This window comes from Oryctolagus cuniculus, chromosome 9 (assembly GCF_051225735.1).
Source record: "Oryctolagus cuniculus isolate XC-2025 breed Fujian yellow rabbit chromosome 9, ASM5122573v1, whole genome shotgun sequence".
In the NCBI taxonomy this organism is placed as follows: domain Eukaryota; kingdom Metazoa; phylum Chordata; class Mammalia; order Lagomorpha; family Leporidae; genus Oryctolagus; species Oryctolagus cuniculus.
Window position 1 is genome coordinate 35,450,841 of NC_142875.1, and position 12,291 is coordinate 35,463,131.

At 39.6% G+C, this 12,291-nt stretch overlaps 1 protein-coding gene across 31 annotated transcripts in view; it reads left to right on the forward strand.

Moving 5' to 3' along the window:
• The window catches only part of MYCBP2 (MYC binding protein 2), a 303,498-nt gene that overhangs the window by 255,209 nt on the left and 35,998 nt on the right, over positions 1–12,291 (forward strand). For all 31 annotated transcript variants that reach the window (XM_051850575.3, XM_051850577.3, XM_051850583.3 and 28 more), the window contains 6 exons: positions 391–590; positions 2,511–2,660; positions 6,298–6,458; positions 7,446–7,602; positions 8,100–8,324; positions 11,386–11,451. In XM_051850575.3, the coding sequence (XP_051706535.3) occupies positions 391–590; positions 2,511–2,660; positions 6,298–6,458; positions 7,446–7,602; positions 8,100–8,324; positions 11,386–11,451 (959 nt within the window). The remainder of the gene's footprint in view (positions 1–390; positions 591–2,510; positions 2,661–6,297; positions 6,459–7,445; positions 7,603–8,099; positions 8,325–11,385; positions 11,452–12,291) is intronic.

Consider the following 12,291-nt stretch of genomic DNA (forward strand, 5'->3'; position numbering starts at 1 on the left):
CTCTTACTGAGACATCTTTGTTACAAAGCAATATTTTAGAATATGATGGAGATATTGTTTCCATTTAGGAGATTATAAATCACTTAGCATTTAGAGTGCTTTAGAAAACATGAGCTCTGAATTCTGCACTGGATTCAAACAGCTCTACAACTTACTAGTTCTGTGACTTTAAGGAAAGTAAGATATTTAATCTTTCTAAGAGTTAAGTTTTTTCCTCAGTAAAAACTGGAATTGTCATAATTTATGTCATCTAAAAAGGGGGGATGTTCTAAAGTGAATAAGCTAGATAATATCACTAATATCTTAATAAGGATAAGTCCTGCTGTGTTCATTAATAGTTTCTTTCTTTGTTTCTTTGTTTAATAGTTTCTTTCTTTGTTTTTTTATTAGAAGTTGGTTCTTCCCTCTTGAGACATCCATCTCCTGAGCTGTCCCGGCTAATCTCAGCCCACAGCTCTCTTTCTAAGGGAGAACGAAATTTCCAGTGGCCAGTTTTAGCTTTTGTTATACAGCATCATGATCTAGAAGGTCTTGAAATAGCAATGAAACAAGCCTTAAGGAAATCTGCTTGTCGAGTTTTTGCTATGGAGGTATGAATACAATAATGGAGTTATTGATCATGTGATGATTCTACAGTCATTTAATGATGCCACTTTTCTTTTTAAGATTTATTTATTTATTTGAAAAAGTTACACAGAGAGAGGAGAGGCAGAGAGAGAGAGAGAGAGAGAGAGAGAGGTCTTCCATCTGATGGTTCACTCCCCAGATGGCCGCAACGGCTGGAGCTGTGCGGATACGAAGCCAGGAGCCAGGAGCTTCTTCCTGGTCTCCCACGTGGGTGCAGGGGCACAAGGACTTGGGCCATCTTCTACTGCTTTCCCAGGCCATAGCAGAGAGCTGGACAGGAAGTGGAGCAGCCGGGGATCAAACTGGCGCCCATATGGGATATCAGCGCTTCAGGCCAGGATGTTAACCCACTGCGCCACAGCAACAGCCCCTAATGATGCCACTTTTCTGCTAAACATAAATTGCACCAAATAAAAGAGATACTAACCAATCAAAAAATAGAATGTGTTCTATAAAATTTCAGCTCTTGAGATTTATGAATATCTTATTAGAATTCCATATTTAGTCAGTATAAATAAATTTGTTTCTTCTTTATTATTTGAATTCTGGGATTATCTTTTTTTAAATCTTTTTGTACTCAGAATTTAGAGTAAAATTTAGAATAATTTTGATTTTAAGATTTATTTATTTACTTGAAAGGCAGAGTTTTAGACAGAGAAAGGGAGAGATAGAGAGGTCTTCCATCCACTGGTTCACACCCCAAATAGCAGCAACAGCTAGAGCCAGGTCAATCCAAAGCCAGAAGCTCCCTCTGCATCTCCCAGGCGGGTGCTGGGACCCAAGCACTTAGGCCATCTTCTATGCTTTCCCAGGCCATAACAGAGAGCTGGATCGGAAGTGTAGCAGCCAGGACACAAACTGGCACCCTTATGGAATGCCAGCACAGCAGACAGATGCTTAACCTATGCCACAGCGCCATCACCCTAGAGTAATTTAAAAATAGAGTAAAATTTCATGCTAATGAAATGACAGAATAATTATGCAAAGAGAATGAGACATAGGACTCTTCAGTTATAAATTTACCCATAATAACTTATCTGTACCTCCGTTCCTTGAAAATAGTAGGATTGGCCAGCGCCACGGCTCAATAGGCTAATCCTCCACCTAGCGGCGCTGGCACACCGGGTTCTAGTCCTGGTCGGGGTGCCAGATTCTTTCCCGGTTGCCCCTCTTCCAGGCCAGCTCTCTGCTGTGGCCCGGGAAGGCAGTGGAGGATGGCCCAAGTTCTTGGGCCCTGCACCCCATGGGAGACCAGGAGAAGCACCTGGCTCCTGCCTTCGGATCAGCGCGGTGTGCTGGCCACAGTGCGCCAGCCGTGGCTGCCATTGGAGGGTGAACCAATGGCAAAAGGAAGACCTTTCTCTCTCTCACTATCCACTCTGCCTGTCAAAAAAAAAAAAAAAAAAAAGGAAATAGTGGGATTGCTGTGTATGACAAACCTGTATATCTTTCTTCTTTATTATGAATGTAGTAAATAACCCACCACTTCATTGATGAGAATTATGGAAATAAATATAAGTAAATGATATAAATACCTTTAAGTTTAGAGCTTGGGAAACACTCTGAGTTAATCCTAAATGCAAGTTGAAAAAACAAGTGCTTGAGTAAATTAATATTAGGGGGAAGTTTTTAAAATAAAAGTGGTTTGAAAAAGTTTTTTGATACTGTATTTTATATATATTATTTTCATTTTTTTATTAAAACCAAAAGTATTTAGCATTTCAAGTTCAGTGTATTTTCAGTGAAATGAAAGTCAGTGTTTTTAGTATGTTTCCTTGAAACAGCCCATGGAGGTAATTTGTTTCTAGTTGAGAAAAAGCCTATATATTTTTTAAATCATAGATGATCTTTTTAATTGATTGATTTAATCATCATTTATTCAGGCTTTCAACTGGCTTTTGTGTAATGTCATCCAAACAACTTCTCTCCATGATATTCTGTGGCATTTTGTGGCATCACTCACTCCTGCTCCAGTGGAACCAGAAGAAGAAGAAGAGGAAGAAAATAAAACAAACAAAGAAAATGCAGAGCAAGTAAGTATTAATTATTTACATTTTACCAAAACTGGGTGGTGTACCTGCAGATAGTTCAGTAATGTGCATGAAATCATTCACAAGTTATCAAACCTGAAAGCAAGAATTACATTTCAATACTCTGGACTATATGTATTTTGTGAAAGTGCTATTTTTAGAAAAGAAGCTGATGGTCACATCTGATTTTTCATTAAGCAGCTGGAAAGTATATACTATATTAATATATGTAAACATATGTAGATTATAGTTATATTTGTGTATATAATATTAACACATGACAGAGTAACATTATTGCATAGAAAATCAATAGGTAGGAAGACATTTGAGTTCTAGCCCAACCAGAGATAGAGCAAGTACATTGAACACCCCTGGCATGCAACTGAAACCTCAGAAAGGCCATGCCTGAGGAATATGGACCATGCCTTAGGAAGAGGGCAATGCCTAAATCAAGGGACAAATTGAAATATCCCCTATGTAACAAAATTGAATGCTAAGCCTTGATAGAATCTACAGAGCCTGCCAGCCCCCTGAAAGATCAAAACTCCTTTGTTAGAAGAAGACAGTATAAACCAGTGATGTGTAATCTTTCCTTAGCTCACTGACAGAGTCAAAGTTGGGTAAGTTTGCATTGCTACCAATCAAGCACACTCACACTTTGCTGTGGAGTAACAACCTCTTGGAGAAGAATTTGGCTAAATATATCAAAATTCACATTACAAATTATTCAGTGATGCCACTTCTATGAATTTTTCCAATCCTGTTGGCATAAGTGAAATGTCAGATATACAAGTTTTTTATAAAAAAAAGAATGAAAACAACCTAAATAACTATTCTAAAATAGACTAATGAAATAAACTGGTATTCCATTCCTCATAATACTATGCAGCTAGGTAATATGTTTTATACATATATATATAGCATATATATATATATATAATAATTATCTCCTCAGTGCGCTTAGAATCTAGTACCCTATACTAGAAATTGCAGTGGGGCATCTGAGTGGCTAGGATACTAGGATAGGGAGACTTCTTTTTATGATCTCTTTATATATTTTTTGAATATATTATTAGAACATATATTCCCTACTCAAAAGAATAAATGTCTTAAATTAGAAACCTAATATGCAACTTAGATCATAATAGATAGTCCATAAAATAGATACTTTTGTGCCCAAGCAGATGTATTTCAGTTCAGCAAGTCTTAGATACTATGTAAAATTATTGTGTGTGCAAAATTACTGGGAATAATCCAAATGACAATCACTGCTTTATAGAGGGTAATAATCTATGATATAAACATGACATCTGAATCACAAAAAGGAGCAATTTCTTCTGATTAGGTGGAGTGACACGAATTATTATATGAGGGTACCTCAAAAAATTTATGAGCAATGGCAATAAAAGATAAGCTACTTTTTGATGCAAAAACATTTTGAAATCCATGCATTGTTTTTTCAAAAGGTTCATGAAAAATGAATTTTATAAAACAAACTATGCACGAATTTCAAAAGGTTTTTTCATATGGAAATAAATTTATCTTTTAATTCCAATTCCCACCAACTTGTTGAAGTACCCTTGGAAGAACATAACACAGGATAGATTTTGATTGTGCTATGTACAAGATTCTCCCAATAAAGGAAGCAGCACACAGACTGAAGTGTAGGTTTGAGTTCTAGAAGTGAAGGTATTTTATTTCTACCACACAGATTAGCTGGTACATTTACTTTTAGTATCTGTTTTAGAAGAATACATGAATATATGAACAGCCCCTCATGAGCCAGAACTCCTGCATAGCATCAATTGGTAAGGAAAGCCCTGCATCTTTGGCTGAGCTCCACAATGGCCCCAGGTCCTCCCCAACTATGCACATATGTCACCCACTCCTCCCACTTGACTCCATGGGGGTAGATTTGTGGTTCTTGTGAACCCTGCTTTAAAACATACCTACTTTGGGGCCGGCACTGTGGCACAGCAGGTAAAGCCGTCACCTGCAATGCCATCATCGCATAAGGGCACTGGTTCAAGTCCCGGCTGCTCCACTTCCTGTCCAGCTCTCTGCTATGGCCTGGGAAAGCAGTAGAAGATGGCTCAAGTCCTTGAGCCCCTGCACCCCCATGGGAGACCTACAAGAAGCTCCTGGCTCCTGGCTTCAGATCGGCATAGCTCCGGCCATTGCAGCCAGTTGGGGAGTGAACCAGCAGATGGAAGGCCTCTCTCTCTCTCTGCCTCTCCTCTCTCTGTGTAACTCTGCCTTTTCAAAAGATATAATCTTTTAATAAAAATTTTATTTATTTATTTGAAAGGCAGAGTTACACAGAAAGAGAAGGAAAGAGAGAGAGAGAGAGAGAGAGAGAGGCCTTCCATCTGATGGTTCACTCTCCAAATGGCTGCAATGGCCAGAGCTGTGCTGATCCAAAGCCAGGAGCTAGGAGCTTCTTCTGGGTCTCCCACGCAGTTGCAGGGGCCTGAAGACTTGGGCCATCTTCTAATGCTTTCCCAGGCCAAGGCAGAGAGCTGGATTGGAAGTGGAGCAACCGGGTTTTGAACTGGCATGCCGGCGCTACAGGCCAGGGCGTTAACCCACTGGGCCACAGCGCTGGCCCCAATAACTAAATCTTAAAAAAAAAACAAAAAAAAAACCTACTTCATAATCTGTGAAGCTCCAGTTTTAAATAATCCATCAATTTTTTATCAGTTTTTTGATGTTAAGAAATCTCCTTTCTTTGAAGATTTGTAGTACTGTATTAGTCTTCCATTATAAGTTTTATTTCATACATAATAATATTAATATGAACATCTGATGGAGGGTTTGCATGGGGAATGAAATTCAGCCCCTGTTTGATTTTCCAAGCTGTGGTCCATCTGCCTGCAGGTAAGAGCTTTTCTGTCTAAGTTACATAAAAATGCCACATATACTAGTGGTGACCCACAACTTCTAAAACACATGCTATTTTTTCTTATACAAATATATATATAACACCCATATGCAAATATACCTCAGTGCATACACATGTGGATTCATCTTACTTAATGGATTTGAAGATACACTAGAATTGATAGTATTTTTGGTATTCATTTCTTTGCTGATTTTATTTGTAACTATCACCTTTTCCCTAAAACTAAGGCAAACATAACTAGTTAATCTTTGTGTATTGCCATTTTTATTTCTGTATCTCTAAAGTATTCGTAAGGTTTTACTTATTTTTAATTATTTACTCGTGTATTTGAAAGACAGAGCAACAGAAAGAGGGAGAAACAGAGGGAAAGAGCAGGAGAGATCTTCCATCTGATGGTTCACTCCCCAAATGGCAAAATAGCAAGATATGGTCCAGGCCAAAGCCAGGAGCCAGAAGCTACATCCTGGTCTCCCACATGGGTGGCAGGAACCCAAGTACTTGAACCATTGTCTATTGCCTCCCAGGTTGCACATTAGCAGGAAGCTGAATCAGAAGCCGAGTAGCCCGGTCTCAAAAGGACACTCTGATATGGAATGCTGGTGTCACAAACATCATCGCAATCTACTGTGACACCCTAGTAACCCCTACATAATTTTTTAAATATGCGTAATATTCTTTTGTGATCAAAGTTCCTTCTAGCACACAGTCTGATAAATTTGCTTTCAATTTCTGTCATAGGAGAGAGATACAAGAGTCTGTGAACATCCACTCTCAGATATAGTGATTGCAGGTGAAGCTGCTCATCCCCTACCACATACCTTCCACCGTCTGCTCCAGACCATTTCCGATCTTATGATGTCTCTCCCCAGTGGCAGCTCATTGCAGCAAATGGCCCTAAGGTAATTTAGTATTGAAATATTGCAGGTATGCTGGAGAAGAGATTTTATAGCATATTCAAAGTACTAAATTCTAAAAAGAAAAAAAAAAAACCTAAATAGGAACATAGAGGTAATCCTTACATTATGTCAATGGTATCTTTCTCCTTGTGTCATAATTTAGAATTGTCCTTCCTCTTAGCTCACATCTGTTTTCCTTTCCATAAAATGTGCATAATATACTTCTTAGTGCTCCAGGTTATTATCTCTGTAACAGTATTCCTCACTTTTCACTCTTTCCTACCTCAAATCATTTAAATGTCACTAAAAGGAAAAGTGAAATCTCAAAAACAAAATTCACAATGGAGTTTAACTTGAATCTCAAGAAACATGGAGCCCTGTTATGTGCAGCCCATTTTAAAATGAGATTAAGAACTAAGAGCACCACATAATTTTAAATTGGAATCTGTAGAGTATGTAGCCTTGCTTTTGCCTTGTTAGTAGATCTCCATACTGGACTGGATATATAAATAAATCCTGCATTGATTGATGAAGATCTAGGTTGATGGAACGATTGAGCTCCACACATCCCTAATGCATGTTAAGACCAGCAGAAGGAAGGGTTTCTTTTTGGTCCTCATGAGATTTTTGAAGTACAAGGTGCATTACACCCTAATGAATAAGTTTGAAATTGCCAGACTTGACTTGTTTATTATGCTTATCTACACAACAGATCACTGCCTTCTTGCTTTTTTAGCCTTGATCTTCATACATCCAGTTTTTCTATATTGAAAATGTGTAAACTTTCCTTAGCACTTTACCTTATTTTGAAAAACTACCTTAATTCCTAAAAACAAACAAAAATGCCAACAGTATTGATTTTGTTCCCCAAGTTTTTAAATGTTTACCTTTTACAAAAACATTAAGATTTCTAGAGATCAACTATTCAGATGTTCCTTAGATATTCTTGGAAAATATTTGTATCAAACTGCTTATGCATTGCCTTTTTAGATGCTGGAGTCTCAAGTTCAAGCAATCTGATCATCAATTCCTCCACCAGAGCAACGTCTTTCATCACATTAACAACATTTTGTCAAAATCAGATGATGGAGATAGTGAAGAGAGTTTCAGCATCAGTATACAGTCTGGCTTTGAAGCTATGAGTCAGGTCAGTCACTTAACTGTTCTATTTGTTGTTCTGTTAGTTAATAGTCAATAGTGTATCAGCTGGTGCTGCGGCTTATTTGGCTAATCCTCCGCCTGCAGCGCCGGTACCCCGGGTTCTAGTCCCAGTTGGGGCGCCGGTTCTGTCCCGGTTGTTCCTCTTCCAGTCCAGCTCTTTGCTGTGGCCCAGGAGTGCAGTGGAGGATGGCCCAAGTGCTTGGACCCTGCACCTGCATGGGAGACCAGGAGAAGTACCTGGCACCTGGCTTCAGATCGGCGCAGCTCCGGCCGTAGTGGCCGTTTGGGGGTGAACCAACTGAAAGGAAGACCTTTCTTTCTGTCTCTCTCCCTCTCACTGTCTAACTCTGCCTGTCAAAAAAAAAATGTATCAAGGAAAAATTGTAGGTTACTCATAAACGATTTGATTTATATCTTTTTGTTTTATCGCCATGAAAGATTTCTTTTTGAGTATTTTTAAAAACATGCATTTGTTTCTGATAGGAATTATGCATAGTAATGTGTTTAAAGGACTTAACCAGCATTGTTGACATAAAAACTTCAAGCCGACCTGCCATGATTGGCAGTTTGACAGATGGTTCCACAGAAACCTTTTGGGAATCAGGAGATGAAGATAAAAACAAAACTAAGAACATCACCATCAACTGTATAAAGGGCATCAATGCCCGTTATGTGTCTGTTCATGTGGACAACTCCCGAGACCTAGGGGTAAGAATGGACAGCTAATGTATGGCTAATTTGTTCTTGTTAGTCCTTTAATAATCATCTACTCTTGACTTTTTCATTTTTACAAAAGTACGTTTAAAGCAATATACACAGGCATTTCTTTTTTCTTTTTTTAAATTTTAGCTCACGCATTTAAGGGAGAATGTGATGTTTGTCTTTCTGTGTCCAGCTTATTTCACTCAATAGGATGTCTTCTAGTTGCATCCATTTTTCTGCAAGTGGTAGAATTTCTTTCTTTTTATAGCTGAATAATATTCCATTTTATATCTGTACCGTATTTTATTAATTTGTCTTATGACGGTTGAGTTCAAATTTTGGCTGTTGTGAACAGTGCTGCTATAAATATGATAGTGCAGGTATCTCTGATACAACATGTTCATGCCTTTTGGATATATACCCAGTAGTGGGATTGCTAGATCAAATAGCAAATCTATTTATAGTTTTTTAAGAAATGTCCACACTGTGGCTGTACTAATTTACATTCCAGCCAATAGTGTTTAAGTGTTCCCCTTTCTCCACATCCTTGCCAGCATTTGTTACTCTCTGGTTTGGGATTTTGCCATTCTGACAGGCGTGAAGTGGTAATCTCATTGTGGTTTTGATTTACATTTCCCTTATGGCTAGTGATGTTGCATGTGCCCTCATTTCTGAGCTTAGCAAAACACTGATACCTGAAACTTCAATCTAAAAGCAGGTCAATATAATGGGGGATATGGTGGAATAACAATTCTGAAAAAAAGATCTGCTTACAAATACACCATAGCTGAGCCGGTACCGTGGCTCACTTGGCTAATCCTCCACCTGCGGCGCCGGTATCCCGGGTTCTAGTCCCGGTTGGGGCGCCGGATTCTGTCCCGGTTGCTCCTCTTCCAGTCCAGCTCTCTGCTGTGGCCCAGGAAGGCAGTGGAGGATGGCCCAAGTGCTTGGGCCCTGCACCCACATGGGAGACCAGGAGGAAGCACCTGGCACCTGGCTCCTGGCTTCGGATTGGCGCAGCACATCGGCCGTAGCAGCCATTTGGGGGTGCACCAATGGAAGGAAGACCTTTCTCTCTGTCTCTCTCTCTCACTGTCTAAATCTGCCTGTAAAAAAAAAAAAATACACCATAGCTACCACTAAGCAAAATAAAATTCCACCCCATAATTTCTACTTCCATGACCTTCTTTCAGCTGTTCCTTGGGTTGGAAATTTTCTCTTTAAACTCTGATTCTTCCACAGGTCTCTGAGACACAGCAGAGAAACCCTCTCTGGAGTGACTCCCCTGTGAAATTTTCTCTCCTCTCTGTGGGGTTCCTCTCTGTATGACTCTAGTTGCAAGTCATAGGCTTTGACCTATTTTGTTACTAGCTTGAAAGTTTCTGCTTCTTACCCCCAGGTCTCATGGGGGAAAAAAAGTTTCTGGACCAACCTAAATAATCATTCTGTGTGTTCTCTATAGCCCCAATCTGTCTACATGTTTCAGCTAAGTCAAGCTCTGTTTGATCAAAGGCAGTAAACAAAGAAAGAAGAGTCTGATTTGCAGTCAGAGCCCTCCTTGCCATCCACACGACTCCTAACTCCTGTCCTGCAGTACAGATTGAATTCTTCCCTTGGGTTTGAAAAAGATAAAGGGGCATAGTTAATCTAATGTATTAAGAGCTCATTTTCTCGTCGGCGCTGGGGCTCACTAGGCTAATCCTCCGCCTTGCGGCGCCGGCACAGCGGGTTCTAGTCCCGGTCGGGGCGCCGGATTCTGTCCCGGTTGCCCCTCTTCCAGGCCAGCTCTCTGCTGTGGCCAGGGAGTGCAGTGGAGGATGGCCCAAGTACTTGGGCCCTGCACCCCATGGGAGACCAGGAGAAGTACCTGGCTCCTGCCATCGGATCAGCGCGGTGTGCTGGCCGCAGCGCGCCGGCCGCGGCAGCCATTGGAGGGTGAACCAATGGCAAAGGAAGACCTTTCTCTCTGTCTCTCTCTCTCTCACTGTCCACTCTGCCTGTCCAAATAAATAAATTAATTAATTGATTAAAAAAAAAGAGCTTATTTTCTCTTCTATCCCAAGAATTTCAGTTGGTACAACAACTTGGATTTCTATTCAAGTGTAAGCAATCAAAACATTTTTAGGACTCACTGCTCAGAACAAAGTTATCTTTGACTTGTGATAAATTTTAAGCCAGGACATATTCTCCCTCAGAACAGTGATTAGAATCAATTGGACATTTTTGTCTTTTTTTAAGAGGAGGTAATCCTAATAGCATTCATTTAAAAAGAAATCCCTAGTGTGTAAGCTGATACCTTCTTTCCATTTAAGAGACCTTCTCTGAGTATAGGTGCCCCTCAAGCCCATGTTCCTGTGTCTCCCAGCCTACCTAATATGCTGCCTTACACACAGCGTTTGCTTCAGCACTCACGGTATGCAGCTCTGCAAGGAATTAATGTTAACCAGTTTCTTGATGTGCTTTGTGTGAAACTTATTCAACCTTAAGATCTCTGGCTCTAGTACCAACATGACTCCTTTTCAGTACCTCAAGGCACTGAACTTAAGTTTTGTATTTATTGTGTCCATTACTGTTACTTTCCCTAGTTTGGCAAGCTTCTTGAGGGGATAAATCCCATTATTCTCCTCTATCTTTCTCCAGGTCTGTAAGGCAATCTGGGTACATTGAGACACTCATAAGTGTTATTTAAGTACCTTGCTTCCTTTTTTTTCTGGAAGTAATGAGAATATGGCTACAAGAATGGGACATGAGTGCCAAGGAGAATTGTTAAAAGGCTTTATGAAGATAGAGAATTTGAATGTTTAGGCTTTGGTTTAAGAGAGGGAATGTCAAGCCATGAGAGAACACATGGAGAAAGACTGACATCTGAGACTTAGAATGGAGTTTGCAAAAATAAAAACAGACTGCAATTGCAGGCATTGCGGTTAATTGGACAATGTGGGGCCAGTTAGGAAGGACTGTAAACACAGGTGGGAGAGTTGCTGTGGCATCAGTAGGTCATAAGAAGTCATTGTAAGTTCTGAAGCAGGAATATGGCATAATAACTATTTTGAATTGTCTGTTTTAGAATAAAGTTACCTCAATGACCTTCTTAACTGGCAAAGCAGTTGAAGATTTGTGCAGAATAAAGCAGGTAATTGCCACTTTGTCTGTAAACGTCTTGTTACCTAGAAAGTTTCCTCTCAGCCTTCACTGTTGGCTTACAGTTTTCGCACACTACCGTAGTGTCATTAGGAAATCATTCGTTTGCAAAGCACTAAACTGGCAAATGTGCCACATGGAGGAACAGCAACAGCCATTCCTGGGCTGAGCCTTTCACCCACTGCTGTCCTTTTTCCAGTCATGAGCCCTTACGTTGTGCCTACTGTCTCCCACCCCCACTTCCTACAGAGACTCAGAGTGCTTTAAAAATTCACAACACCTTAGTTCACCTGTGCTTCAGGTTAAAATGGGCTATGTCCTAGCCTGAAAAATCTATCGTTTATAACACTGCAACCATATCTAGGCTGCAAATAAATCCACAAACCAACTCTGAAAACAAACTAACTTTTATCTAGATATGTGTTTGAGATTGTGTACAAGCTTCCTTACCTGCAGGAGTAAAACTTTCAGAACCATTCTTCAGTGGCTGCTTTATCCCACAAAAGTTGACCAGTTGTGTGTTTTCCAAATTATATTGGAAAGTGAATTGGATCTAAAAATTGTTTTTAAATTGTTAAAAAAATTTGGGAAAATAATCCTATTTGGTGAGATAGTATTTGCTTATGCTCAGTACTCCTTTTAGAAAATTGACATTATCACTTGAAATAATATCAAATTTCTATATAAATATATATATATATCCATGTGTGTGCATGTGTATCGATATTTCTGGGTTACTCAATGCCACATGACAGTTTTCATTTTATCAAGGGAATAATGTGAAAAATCATTTTACAGAATATTGATACTAATCCTCGAAAAATTGTATTTC